Here is a 14,670-nt window from a genome sequence, read left to right as displayed (position 1 = left end):
TCTAAGGTCTGTAAGGTTTAGAGTAGCAGTAAAATCCAGTTTTACTGCTGAGCTCTGGCTCTGTCACTCACACAGTGTGACGTCACCCCTGCTGCCAATTTTAATAACCAAAAGGCATTTTAAGGCTACTGTATAGCTTAGTTATTTGATTGACTGTTTTAAGTATTTTACAAATCTGGCCCAGAATCAGAGCTTTTTCCTCTCAGCCGTTCTGGTGGACAAAGTTGTTATTAGTGTTACTTGCTCTGACCAGCACTCCCTCCAACCCAGAGAGAGAAATCTCTGCATCTCTCTGCTTTGTTTTACTATGAGTTGAAATGTAAAAGCTTTTAATTTATGCATAATTTTTTCCATTAAAAGTTCATTAAAAAAAATCAGATTTGGCTAAAACCAGAACCAGAACCTCTGATCAGCACTTCTCTAGAAATATTAAATGGGATTTTTTTAAACCAAAACCAAACCAAACCACTGAAGGCGTTTTTGACCACCTGCCATGTAAACATTTAATAACCTAAAATAATGAAGCCCCTCTCCTAACATAGCGGCCATTAGGTTAGGAAATGTGACATTAACTAGATGTTCCAGTGCAGCAGCGGCTTCTCTAAGCATCTTTAAAGAAATTGTGCTTTTAAATGCTTTTTACTCCAAATTAGCTTGAGTTGCAGTGGGATCTGGTTTCTGGGCTAATCTCAGGAGATAAAGGGACGTTTCTCTTAGCCTCTTAATGTGCCCAGCAGAACTAGCAGCAGGTCGACAGAAAGGTAGAAGTTTGTTTTAGTGTGGCTGTGATGGTCCCCACCCCCACATTTCTCACACTCCTCTTACACCCCCCCCCCCCCCCAGTATGGATTCCACATGGACAGCTGCCGCAGCTTTCGTCCCCTCGCTGTTTGGTTGTATTCCTGCTGGGCTTTACTTTGCTCTTTTCTGCAGAAATAAACTGAATTCTGTAGGAATAATTAAACACATCAAGACCTTTTTAAGATCTAAATGATTTAATTCTAAGACCTACAGGAATTATAAAACATAGCGTGGCCTGTATGGCGAATACAGCAAGTTAAAAACAGTAGCACTGTTGCCCTGCAGCAAGAAGGTCCTGGGTTCAAATCCCTCAGTTCTCCCTGTGCATGCCTGGGTTCTCTCTGGGTACTCCAGCTTCCTCCTACAGTCCATAGACTGTTAGGTTACCTGGACTCTCTACTCCCCTCGGGTCAGAGGGTGAGCTCGGCTCTTAGTGGTGTGTTAGTATTTTGTGACTGGACCAGGGCGGACCAGGGCGGACCTCTGGGCCAACGACTGTGGCATGGCTGAGGAATGTCAGGCGTGGCGTGAGAGAAACGTGCGTCTCACGCTCTTAGCAGGAGACTTGACAGCTGTGGAGAGGTGAAAGCCGGCGGCTTGGAAACGAGGCGTGAGCCTCCACCGCTGTTAGCGCAGCGAAAACGTCACTTCTGCAATATCTTCATTAATTAAGTTTTACACAATCTTACCTAAAACATCATAGAAGCTTATTAGTGTCACAGAAAGTGGAATATATGGAAAAGGTGCTCGCCTGACTTTTGACCAGCAGCTCAAACACACACAGCTGTCTTACGTTTATTTCCGTCTGGAAGGACTCCAACGTCCCATCCTGGACTCACACAGACCTAACGGGCCGTTCAGAACCAGAACCTTTGGTCCTTTCTGTGCTCTGCACCATGAACAGCAGCAGGACCAGCAAAGGGAGCAACGTGTCATCCTTTGGTCAAAAACACATCTAGTGTCAAAGAGGTGTCCCAGCAGCACAGCAGCACCAGGTTCTCCTCCAGGAAGGAGGTCGAGAACGCCGTGGAAGTTCTGACCCGATATAGAAAACCCAAAGCAAGAAGAATGGCCGTCGCAGCGCATACCAGAACGTTGTAATTCATTCTAATCCATGCCGTGTTTCAGCTTTGCTTCTGCCGGCTCATTAACAGAAACACAGGAAGCAAAAAGCAGAGTGAGAGCGGCCCGTTTGGGTCCCGTTTGGGTCCCGTTTGGGTCCCGTTTGGGTCCCGCGGGGGTTCTGGTGTGTTATTACGATCTCCTCTGTGCCGGCATGAGCTTTCTCTGACCCTAACCTCGCGTACACATGCCAACACACACACTCACAGTACGTGTGCATGAACCGCCGCACACCCGCCCTGACCTCTGACCCGCCGGGCCGCACCGCTGACCGAGCGGACCCCAACCCCACCGAGACCCCGGCACCACAGAGACCCCGGCACGGCGCCGAGGAACCCGGGGGGAAAGGAAGGAGCGGCTCAGATTCAACAGAGGGGAGAACGTCTGTGATGACACACAGAACCAGAGGATCAGAACAATCAGAACCTGTCGGGTTCTGATTGGTCTGATCCTCTGGTTCTGCGACGACACACAGAACCAGAGGATCAGAACCTGTCAGGTTCTGATGGTTCTGATCCTCTGGTTCTGTAATGACACAGAACCAGAGGATCAGAACCTGTCGGGTTCTGTCCCTGACGGTGCAGAGAAGCTCCAAGCAGAGGCAGAGAGGCTGATAGTTGTGACTGCTGCTCACATATGGATGTTTGGAGCTAAACATTCCTGGAGACGCATCAATCAGGTGTTTCCAGGTAAAGCAGCTTTCACATTGGTTAATTAACTAAAACACATAAAGGTTCCTGACAGACGTGGTTTAGACTGAAGCACCAAATGAAGGAACTAAAGGAACTTTTACATCTTTATTCGACTTTTCCTCCAGGAATGTTTTGCTGGTTGATTGTATTTAGGCTGAAAACAACGACAGTTCTTAGTTTTGATGCATTTAATGAAAATGAGGAAACATTTTTCTGCATGTGTCCTTCACATCCACAGCTTAGAAGGTGAAATGGGCAGACGGTGATCTCTGGCTGACTGATTTATATCAGAAATATCAGCACAGACTAAAGGAGAGGAGCATGGAGGCTTAAACTGGGATCAGACTTCTTTCTATCTTATCTGCTTGCTTTTCTTTCTGCTCCCCCTCTGCAAACATCAGCGCCACACGCTGTCATCCCCCGCAGAGCGCCACCAGGCAGACCCCCAACACCCCAGCATTAGCAAAGTCAGAGCAAACATTGACTTTATCTAAATGGGGCCTAATAGCTGTTAGCATTAACAGAGACCGTAAACCTCTGAGCGACTGAACGGCGGCTGTAAAAGAGAAGAAAGCAAAGAACCAACCAGTCTGCTTCCTTTGCAACATGAACATCCATGCAGAGATCCAGCTCACAGAGCCTGGATCACCTGCAGCTGTGGAGCTGTGGAGCTGTGGAGCAGGGTTCTGAAGCCAAGCGTCAGAAAGCTGTCCTGAACCCAGAGGACGGCAGAGAAACGTCTAAATCTGTGTGGATTTAGAGCAGAGCAGCGACTCAGTGTGTGTGAAGCATCATGAGTTTCCTCCTCCTCCTCCAGCTTTCTCTGGCTTCACACCTGCTGACCCCAGAGATGCCCCCGCTGGGCTGATACCAAACCATAACTACATTTATAGAACCAGGAGTTCTGGTTTAAGATGCTTCCTGGAACGTTCTCATTGAGAACCAGCGTTGTCATAAGCAGGGCAGCAGGAACCCTGAATGATGAAGCCTGATGTGAGAGCAGCAGTCTTGGTGTCTGCTGTAGAGATTATAGCTGAGCTAACATGTCGCCTAACTCACCTGTTTCTGCTACACCTGAGGGGAAAACACCTGAGCCAGAGAACAGGTTAGAAAAGTGCTGCTCACCTGCAACACTATTAAATGTCTGCTGTGAGTGTTTTTAATCATTTTCATTCAAGCTTTCAGAGGTTTGAGCGGACCAAGAAAGGCAGCAGCACACGTCAGCCTGGACCAAAGCAGGTGAGGCCAGAGGCATTATGGGTAATATTCCTGTAAGCAGAATTAAAACGCTGCAGGACCAGAGCTGCTGGTCATGTCAGGTTCTCAGCTCTCTGATGGCTTCAGGTCATGATGGAGGCCCTTCAGGCTGCAGCATGGCTCCTCCTGCCTCCTCCTTCTCCTCCTGCCTCCACCTGCCTCCACCTCCTCCTCCTGCCTCCACCTTCTCCTCCTGCCTCCACCTCCTCCTGCCTCCTCCTTCTCCTCCTGCCTCCACCTTTTCCTCCTGCCTCCTCCTTCTCCTCCTGCCTCCACCTTCTCCTCTGCCTCCACCTCCTCCTGCTTCCACCTTCTCCTCCTGCCTCCACCTCCTCCTGCCTCCACCTTCTCCTCCTGCTTCCACCTTCTCCTCCTGCCTCCACCTCCTCCTGCCTCCACCTTCTCCTCCTGCCTGCACCTCCTCCTCTGCCTGCACCTCCTCCTCCTGCCTCCACCTTCTCCTCCTGCCTGGACGATCTCCTCCTGCATGGACGATCTCCTCCTGCCTCCACCTTCTCCTCCTGCCTCCACCTTCTCCTCCTGCCTCCACCTCCTCCTCCTGCCTGCAACTTCTCCTCCTGCCTCCACCTTCTCCTCCTGCCTCCACCTTCTCCTCCTGCCTCCACCTTCTCCTCCTGCCTGGACGATCTCCTCCTGCCTCCACCTTCTCCTCTGCCTCCACCTTCTCCTCTGCCTCCACCTTCTCCTCCTGCCTCCACCTTCTCCTCTGCCTCCACCTCCTCCTGCCTCCACCTCCTCCTCCTGCCTCCACCTCCTCCTGCCTCCACCTCCTCCTGCCTCCACCTTCTCCTCCTGCCTCCACCTCCTCCTCTGCCTCCACCTCCTCCTCCTGCCTCCACCTTCTCCTCCTGCCTCCACCTCCTCCTCTGCCTCCACCTTCTCCTCCTGCCTCCACCTCCTCCTCCTGCCTCCACCTTCTCCTCCTGCCTCCACCTTCTCCTCCTGCCTCCACCTTCTCCTCCTGCCTCCACCTCCTCCTGCCTCCACCTCCTCCTGCCTCCACCTTCTCCTCCTGCCTCCACCTCCTCCTGCCTCCACCTCCTCCTGCCTCCACCTTCTCCTCTGCCTCCACCTTCTCCTCCTGCCTCCACCTTCTCCTGCCTGCACCTTCTCCTCCTGCCTCCACCTTCTCCTCCTGCCTCCACCTCCTCCTCCTGCCTCCACCTTCTCCTCCTGCCTCCACCTTCTCCTCCTGCCTCCTCCTGCCTGCACCTTCTCCTCCTGCCTCCACCTTCTCCTCCTGCCTCCACCTCCTCCTCCTGCCTCCACCTTCTCCTCCTGCCTCCACCTTCTCCTCCTGCCTCCACCTCCTCCTCCTGCCTCCACCTCCTCCTCCTGCCTCCACCTTCTCCTCCTGCCTCCACCTTCTCCTCCTGCCTCCTCCTGCCTGCACCTTCTCCTCCTGCCTCCACCTTCTCCTCCTGCCTCCACCTCCTCCTCCTGCCTCCACCTCCTCCTGCCTCCACCTTCTCCTCCACCTTCTCCTCCTGCCTCCTCCTTCTCCTCTGCCTCCACCTCCTCCTCCTGCCTCCACCTTCTCCTCCTGCCTCCACCTCCTCCTGCCTCCACCTCCATCCTCCTGCCTCCACCTCCTCCTGAGCAGCGTGGATCCTCTCAGGGTGTCTCTGTCGGCCTGTGATGGACTGCAGACTCAGCCAGTGAGCGCTGGAGACAGCTTCCAGCTCAGCTTCACCGGATCTTCTACCATCTTCTGCTCAGACTCTGTTTTCTCACAGCGTTTGCTCTCCGTCCTCATTGACCTTCTTCACCTGGCCTGGACGCCACGATGCACCAGAAGGCTGCATGTGTGGACTGGTGACCCGTGCAGCGTTTAACCCGCTGGAGGATCAGGACAGGATGAGCGGCTTTACACAGAGATGCTCGTTTTTTAGGGTTTATTGTTATGGTCACATGACTGAGCTTTTATTTATCTGCTGATCTATAATAAATGACACATTAGTGTCCATACTTGGTTGCAGCCCCTCAGGACAGAGTTCTTTAAACCGGTGGTATGTTGATGAGCCTGCAGCTCTGTGTTTGGGCCGTTCGCTCAGCGGAGGAGACCATCGCTCTTTGTGTCTCCAGAGTCTTTGAAGCGTTGCTGTTTTTGGCAGCCTGAACACAAGACGATGCTTTTTTAATGTCTTTGTGTCTCTTTGCACTGATTCTAACAGCAGATGAACTTCAGGCCAGATGTTGGGTGGTCTATGGGCCAATCACCTGGAAACGGTTTGGACACAACAGTCCATCAGGAAGCCACATGCTCAGACCTCCTCATGGAGATCCTGCTGCGGTGCAACAAAAGCCTTACCGGACTCCGCCAGATAGATTTGCTCCGCATATCCATCTGGAAACATTCCATTGAAGTAATTTTGGGAAGGGGGGAAAATACTGGTCAGCTGATTGGCCTATGTTGGTGATAGACGGGCCAAATAAACCAATCAGATTCGTCGTCGCTCGTAACAGAGCAACGACGAAAACACAACCACAAGCCAAGCTACTCTTGCTGCTGCAGGTAAAGGCTCGTTAGCTCAGCAAAGAAATACTCTGTAATTCTGATAAAACTTGCTCCATAGGCACGCTAACGCTAGTTTCATCGGCTGAAGCCGCCATGTTCTTTAGACTGAACTGTCGCGCTTCTCGTTGCGTCACACCTCAACCCGCCTCAAAGCCAACGCTGATTGGACGTTCGTTTGGTGAACGGCTCCAAATTTTCTTTAACGGAGAGTAGCCAGACTGACCTGCGAGTGAAACCTTGAAAGCTTGCGAGATCAGGATGGTCTCACGAGGCTAACAAAAGCCACGCTTTGGCTACAAATAATCACTAATACCAGATTTTTGGACTATAAGGCGCACTTAAAATCCTTAAATCTTCTCAGAAACTGATGGTGCATCTTATCTGTGATCACTGTGGTGCTTAATGACTGATTTATGTTACGATACGCTCAGAAATCTGTTAAATGTGTAAATACGACTTTGGACACTGGATATTAGGAGCATTACGGTACACTGTGTCACTGCCTGATAGGACCCCTAAGCTGTCTACCAGACTGCCTGACTGTAATGTCTAAACTAGAAAAAAATTTATAAAAAAAAAAGAATCTCAATTTATTCTTTAGGAGTTGCAAATTTAAAATAATCAATAAAATCCATGTATGGCCCACCCTGCGCTGTAGCTTTATGTAAGTTAACACAGTGCATTCTGGAAGTTTATACCAGCGTCTTTGGTTGTCAGCGTAGCGTCCATCCAAAGCTGTTTCCTTCTGAGTATTATCAGATCAGATGTTTCTCATTTTAAAAAGACGCTTCATCTTTACAGAGATGAAGAAAGCAGGAACCCTCGTATTTAAATAATGTTATTTAAGTAAATAAATAATTTTCATCACTCTGAGCACGATGACAGCTCCTGCAGCCAGGAGGAAGGATCTGAAGGCCACGCCTCTCAGGTGTTTGAGCTCCTCTCTTACCTTCAGACCATCAGCACCAACATCTGCCTCAGGTCAGCAGGCAGCAGAGGCGGACTTATTCCTCCAGCTCTGACTGACGGCCATGGAAACATGAAACCAGCCGGCCGCCCAAATTTCGCTCTATTTTCAGAGCTCAGCAAAATCCATCATGGAGGTCAGGGGGGGCTTCCTGATTGGTACAATTACCTCAGCTACTTTTAAAAAGTACAGCCACAACGTGCATGCTGCATCTTTCCCCCGCTGGGTTAGAAGACGATTATATGGACAGACTTCAGTGAAAGAAGGTAAAATCATCCTAAAGATGATCAGGATCGGCTGAACAGAGGAGGCTGTGGTTTTATTTAAGGAGCATTTAGAACAGAATATCAATAAAAAGTTCAGTTATTGTTGTAACACAATTTAAAAAATTAAACTACTACTTCATGGTCCGATACTGACCAGCAGACAGTCACCCCCACAGGGACCAGAACCACAAAGGAAAGTTAAGTGGAAGGAAAAAAAATGGCAGAAAAGTTTCACGAGGAATGACCTGCAGCTGGAGTCAGAACTTCAAGAAGCACCAAACCCAGATGTCTCCAGAACATGAGCTACAACAGGCCCGTTCCTCAGGGCCGGACCTCTCCAGAACCACAGACACCGTCAGGAGCGTCTTACTTGGGCTGAGGAGGAGAACGCTGCTTAATATTCCAAGGTCTCCTTATCAGATGAAAGTAAATGTCAGAGGAATCTGAGCTGGGGGGGTCCACTGTGACGTTTCCACAGTCAGTGATGGTTCTGAGTCTTACTGCTGTGGGTTCTGGTCCACTGGGCTTTCTGAAGGCCACAGTCCACACAGCATGCTTCCTCCTACTGACAAACGTTCTGGAGAAGCTGTTTCATTCTCCAGAAGGACTAAAGGTACCAGCAGGATAACGCCATGGCCCGACCCAAACCGCCCGGAGAATCCACGTCTGTCGTCTAAAGGAAGAACGAGACCAGAACCAGCCGAGCAGAAAGATGCTACCGAAGCTACCTGGGCTTCCAGAACACCTGAGCAGAACCACAGGAGGATCTCCTCCACGCAGCGCCGCACTGATGCGGGGATTAAAGCAAAAGGAGCCCAGACCCGGTACTGACTGAGCTCGGCACACAGGAAAACTCTCCAGAATCTTTATTTTAGGAACACATTTTATAGATTTTATAGATCTGTGATCCAGAAGCATCAGCAGTAGCAGAAATGAACACCTGAACTCCTCCATGTGAGAATTATTAATGAATTCTTAACACGAGCTGCTCTGTGATCATCTAACGCACGGAGACGTTGTGTGTTCAGGAAAAACTAACTGTGACTACGGCTAAATGCTCCTTAGTGTCTGTGGATCATTTCTTTTCCCTGCAGCATGCATCAGTTTGTGCTCAGCGCTTCTAATCTCTCAGCTGCTCCGTCTGCAGCCCACCAACACCAACATGGCCACGCTTAAAGAGAACCGCCGCCATCACGGCGAACACGTCTCCCCTCCACCTCCGTCCTCCTGCTTCCATTAACAAAGCTGCAGAAACGCTCCAGTTTGTCAGGATGCACAGGAATATCATCGATTCATTTCCCTTCCTCTCTCTGTAGATTCAGAGCAGGACGATGAGTCCAGCTGGGTTTATAGAAGAGCGAGCGTCTTCCTGGACCTGCAGCCTGGATGAAGGAACCCAGCTTCCATAGATCTGATGCTGTTCCCTGAACTCTGGTCACAGTCAGGGACAATCGTCTAGATTTAATTTGGGGATTTCTGTTACAGAAAACATGCAACTGAAGTAATGACCCCCCCCCCCCCACACTTACTCTATTACAGTAAATCAGGAATGCACCGATATGAAAAATTAGGCCCATATTAATATTGCCGATAACTGATATTTACAGATGTAAACATTTACGTTTCCAGCTGAAAACTATAAAACTAACTGGAGTTCTTAATGTGGGTTATAGTTGTGATAGTGATAGTTATAATTATAGGTATAGTAATAGTTATATTGATAGTTATAATTATAGGTATAGTAATAGTTTATAGTCTAATAGTTTATAGTCTAGACTGACACACTGCTTTGGACACACTGCTTACATCTCTGCTTCATTTAAAACTCACAATCCTGCCTGCAATGCATCACTGTCAGCCATGACACTAGGGCCTAAAACAGGACGCATGACCCCCCCCCCACACACACACCCCAACCACAGGCACAAAGGGCAAAACTGAACACCAGCTGTTAAAATCAGCCCAGTTTTACTTTACTTTATGATACAATGTGTTAAAAAGTGACTAACAGTGGCAGATACCGATGCTAACGCTGATTTCTGCTCACAGTGAATCCAGAGAAACTGCTGAGGATCTGAATGAACAGTGGAGAAGCACCAGGAATCAGCTGGTGGGGCCCAGATCTATTTAATTCAATTTTATTTCTATAGCTCCAATTAACATCATATCATCTCAAGGCTCTTTCCAAAGTCAGACTCCATCAGATCCTCCAGGTTGGTGAGAAAGTTTCCTCTCTAAGGAAACCCAGCAGGTTGCATCAAGTCTCTCCAAGCAGCATTCACTCCTCCTGAAAGAGCGTAGAGCCACAGTGGACAGTCGTCTGCATTGTTGATGGCTTTGCAGCAATCCCTCATACTGAGCATGCATGAAGCGACAGTGGAGAGGAAAACTCCCCTTTAACAGGGAGGAGAACCTCCAGCAGAACCAGAACCAGGCTCAGTGTGAACGCTCATCTGCCTCCACCCACTGGGGCTTAGAGAAGACAGAGCAGAGACACAGAAAGCTCAGAAGCTCACATTGACCCAGGAGTACTTTCTATGTTAGAGAAGACAGAGCAGAGACACAGAAAGCTCAGAAGCTCACATTGACCCAGGAGTACTTTCTATGTTAGAGAAGACAGAGCAGAGACACAGAAAGCGCAGAAGCTCACATTGACCCAGGAGTACTTTCTATGCTAGAGAAGACAGAGCAGAGACACAGAAAGCACAGAAGCTCACATTGACCCAGGAGTACTTTCTATGTTAGAGAAGACAGAGCAGAGACATAGAAAGCTCAAAAGCTCACATTGACCCAGGAGTACTTTCTATGTTAGAGAAGACAGAGCAGAGACACAGAAAGCACAGAAGCTCACATTGACCCAGGAGTACTTTCTATGGTAGAGAAGACAGAGCAGAGACACAGAAAGCACAGAAGCTCACATTGACCCAGGAGTACTTTCTATGTTAGAGAAGACAGAGCAGAGACACAGAAAGCACAGAAGCTTACATTGACCCAGGAGTACTTTCTATGTTAGAGAAGACAGAGCAGAGACACAGAAAGCACAGAAGCTCACATTGACCCAGGAGTACTTTCTATGGTAGAGAAGACAGATCAGAGACACAGAAAGCACAGAAGCTCACATTGACCCAGGAGTACTTTCTATGGTAGAGAAGACAGATCAGAGACACAGAAAGCACAGAAGCTCACATTGACCCAGGAGTACTTTCTATGGTAGAGAAGACAGAGCAGAGACACAGAAAGCACAGAAGCTCACATTGACCCAGGAGTACTTTCTATGGTAGAGAAGACAGATCAGAGATCCCTCAGACAACACTCCTCGGTGTGGAAGTTCTGAACCCAGTCAGCTGCTCTCCATCTCCATGAGGTGTTTAAAATGAGACTAGAAGAACAAAAGCAGTCAGAGGTATTTTCTCCTCCAGAAAAAAGACGCGTTGCAGACAGATTGTGATGATGTCACAGACGGATCAGTGATTCAACGAGACAACACACCTGACGCAGGTGTGCAACAGGTAGCAGAAGTAGAGCAAAGTGTAGAGAAGTGAAGCAAATGGATCTTTTTAATTCTGTCCCACAGCAGGAAACAGGATTCTACTGCACACATCTGTAACGTTGGGCTGTTTTAAACTAAATAATTGTTTTATTATATCATTTATTAATAGTAACATTTTCCACACCACTCTCCATGACCTTTGGAAATACATATTAGTGTGAGAAATAAGGGCAGCAGAGAAATATAATAACCAGCCTAATTTACACTAACGAGGTCTTTATCATGACAAATGTAGATATTTCTAGAAGCTCTGGCAGAATGCCACATCGCTGCATCTGCTGCATCCTTCCTGCAGCTGCAGGTCCTAAACTCCTGTTTTCACATCCACAACCACAGTTTGATGTTTGGATCAGAGCAGAACGTGCAGCAGGTAGAAAACAGAACCACAGAGAACGGAGCCTGAGGTGTGCAGCTACAAGCAGCCAATGGCAGAGATGTTACGCAGTAAACAGGATTTATTTATCACTAAACACACATTTATCTGTTTGTGGAACTTCTGAGAGACCAGAGGTCCGCTGGGTCAGAACCTGGACCTAAAACGCTGACTCGGTAGAACGAGCCGAAGGAAAGTGAAGCACAGAGAGTAGAAGCAGCTCAGAGTCTCCTGCTCCCAGTTTTCTCTGAGTAAAAGTGTTTGACCTGAAGAGCTTCAATCAAGAGACGAAGGTGGAGAACGACCAGATAGATTAGTGAGGAATTAATGAGGAATTAATGATGAATTAATGATGAATTAATGAGGAATTAATGATGAATTAATGAGGAATTAGTGATGAATTAGTGAGGAATTAATGATGAATTAGTGATGAACCAATGAGGCTGTCAGTAAAACTTTAAAGGTGTCACTGATTTCAGTTTTTTCTTTATATCTCCAAAATGAGCCTGTGTGTCTATGAAGCCTTTAGACGTTGTTAGATTAATTCTATCTAAGGAATTTCTTAGAGGCAACAAGCTGTAAACTGTCAGTTCTCTAAAAACAAAAATCACATTATTGTCTGTAAACGCATCGTTAGAACGCTTTGACAAACGTTTGTGAAGAAGAATCAGTAACCAGAGCAATTAATCAGTCAGCTGGACAGAAATGGACTGATTTCTACCAGCAGAGGGGCCGTGTTCTCCTGAACCGCTCAGAACACCGAGCTCAGCAGAACCGAGCCTAACAGAACCGTGTCTCAGCAGAACCAAGCCCCACAGAACCGAGCCTAGAAGAACCGTGTCTCACAGAACCGAGCCTCAGCAGAACCAAGTCTCAGCAGAACCGAGCTCAGCAGAACTGAGCCACACAGAACCGAGCTCACAGAACCGAGCCTCACAGAACCAAGTCTCAGCAGAACCGAGCTCAGCAGAACCGAGCCTCACAGAACCGAGCCTCAGCAGAACCGTGCCCCACAGAACCGAGCTCACAGAACCGAGCCTCACAGAACCAAGTCTCAGCAGAACCGAGCTCACAGAACCGAGCCTCACAGAACCAAGTCTCAGCAGAACCGAGCTCAGCAGAACCGAGCCTCACAGAACCGAGCCTCACAGAACCGAGCCTAGAAGAACCAAGTCTCAGCAGAACCGAGCCCCACAGAACCGAGGTCAGCAGAACCGAGTCTCAGCAGAACCGAGTCTCAGCAGAACCAAGCCACACAGAACCCATGTTCTGCTTGAGTCAGATCTGGACGTTTCCACCACAGTCAAATCAGTCGGAGTCCGTTTTTATCTGTTCTCTCTGGTTCTCTCTGGTTCTCTGTGGTTCTCTGTGGTTCTCTCTGGTTCTCTCTGGTTCTCTGTGGTTCTCTCTGGTTCTCTGGGCTCCAGAGGACCTTCCAGGGTTAACTCACCTCTGGCAGCGGTGGAGGTCAGGATCACGTCCAGCAGCAGACACATCCAGAGAAGCTCCATCCTGGACTTAAGGCGCACTGACCTGGAAGATGACGGAACCACAGCAGAGAAATCAGACATCTTTGGCTTTTCATCTGGAATAAAAACATTTCCTGCAGCTTCCAACCAGAATCTGTCAGGTGTGCAGATAAACCCAGACTACGTTCTTCAAACTGTTCCTACGCCTAAAACGGTCGTCTGTCCCCCTCCCCCACCTGTTGCTGAAGAAGGCTGCTACACTAATCTGCTTCTTAGAGAAAAGGAACGTCTGAGTCCCGGAGAACCTTAATCCCAGCGAGGCACTAAAACAGCTCCAGCCTTAGCGTGTCCCAGTCTACCTGAGACCCATTTACAGTGTCCCAGTCTACCTGAGACCCACTTACCGTGTCCCAGTCTACCTGAGACCGACTTACCGTGTCCCAGTCTACCTGAGACCCAGTTACAGTGTCCCAGTCTACCTGGGACCCACTTACCGTGTCCCAGCCTACCTGGGACCCATTTACAGTGTCAGTAAAGACGCGTTTTATCTGCACCAGAGGGAATAATCCTGCTTTTTGATTGGTTCTGACAGAAGCAGTCGCAGCATTTCACCTTCAGGCTTAACGGCTCATTTAGCTGTAAATTAAACTGTAAATTAAACCATTTGATGGTTTCTAACTGGTTTAAAAGTCCTGTGAGGAAAGCATCAGAACCAGCTGATGGGCTGTGCTGGCCAGACCCAGGCCACCTCCAGAATCAGAAGTTCTGGTTCCATACTAGCTGGACTCGGTCCACCTGTCCATGTCTCTCCTACACATCAGTCCCCCCTTATAGCAGATCTGGGTTCGGTTCTGGTACCGGCCTGTTATCCTCGGTGCCTCAGAACTTCTCAGTCAGAACCAAGTAAACTAAGTCAAGCTTAAACCCGTTAAAGTGATTCTAGTTTAGAGGTTTCTGTATTTAAATGGTTCTGAAAAGTAAAGCATGTTTAAACTCTAGAGATTTCTGTCAAACTTTTTAAATTTAAATGTCGCAAAAACAGGAATAAAACGTAAAAGTTTGATTTGATCTAAAACAGGAACGTCGGTCTGTGGAGGTTTAAGGCGAATAAAGTCTGACTTACAGATCCTCAGACTCGGCGAATCGGTCCACGAACCAGAACCTCCAGAACCTCCGGGATTTTCTCCTGAAATTCGGTCCGGACGGATTTCCAGACGGGAAAGCAGAAAAACGTCAAGCAGCCACCATGTGAGTGTGAGCGGAGTTAGTGACTGACAGTCCGGGAGGAGAGAGCGGCGCAGAGAGCCCAGAGAACCGGAACCAAGTCCTCCTCCAGCAGAACCAAACACCTGGACTCACGCTCAGAACCGCCTCCAGCAGCTCCGCTCCGCCGAACTTCAGCCGCAGGCCAGAAAACAGAACTGCGCCGAGAGCCGCGTCAGCCGCAACTTTCCACCAATCAGAGAGCAGGACGGCGGAGCACCAATTTGGAGCGCAGGAGAGAAAGAGATTTAAAATTAATATTAATGAATTAAAATGAATAACTACCGTAGTTTGCACACAGGAAACCAGCAGGTTTAAAATCCTGTTTATAAAGGGTTCTATAAGGTTCTTTATTAAATCGGCATTAAAAT

At 48.6% G+C, this 14,670-nt stretch overlaps 1 protein-coding gene across 1 annotated transcript in view; it reads right to left on the bottom strand.

The window, feature by feature from the left end:
* The window catches only part of fgfrl1a (fibroblast growth factor receptor like 1a), a 64,797-nt gene extending 50,327 nt beyond the window's left edge, over positions 1–14,470 (bottom strand). Inside the window, exons 1-2 of the mRNA XM_036127078.1 lie at positions 14,160–14,470; positions 13,018–13,100 (exon numbers count right to left, since the gene is read on the bottom strand). Coding sequence (XP_035982971.1) covers positions 13,018–13,078 — 61 coding nt within the window. The 5' untranslated portion in view covers positions 13,079–13,100; positions 14,160–14,470. The remainder of the gene's footprint in view (positions 1–13,017; positions 13,101–14,159) is intronic.
* Between the last annotated feature and the right edge of the window lie 200 nt (positions 14,471–14,670).

The sequence above is a fragment of the Fundulus heteroclitus genome, chromosome 23 (assembly GCF_011125445.2).
Source record: "Fundulus heteroclitus isolate FHET01 chromosome 23, MU-UCD_Fhet_4.1, whole genome shotgun sequence".
Lineage (NCBI taxonomy): Eukaryota > Metazoa > Chordata > Actinopteri > Cyprinodontiformes > Fundulidae > Fundulus > Fundulus heteroclitus.
The sequence above is the reverse complement of the archived record's forward strand: the minus strand, read 5'-3'. Positions and strand labels throughout refer to the sequence as shown.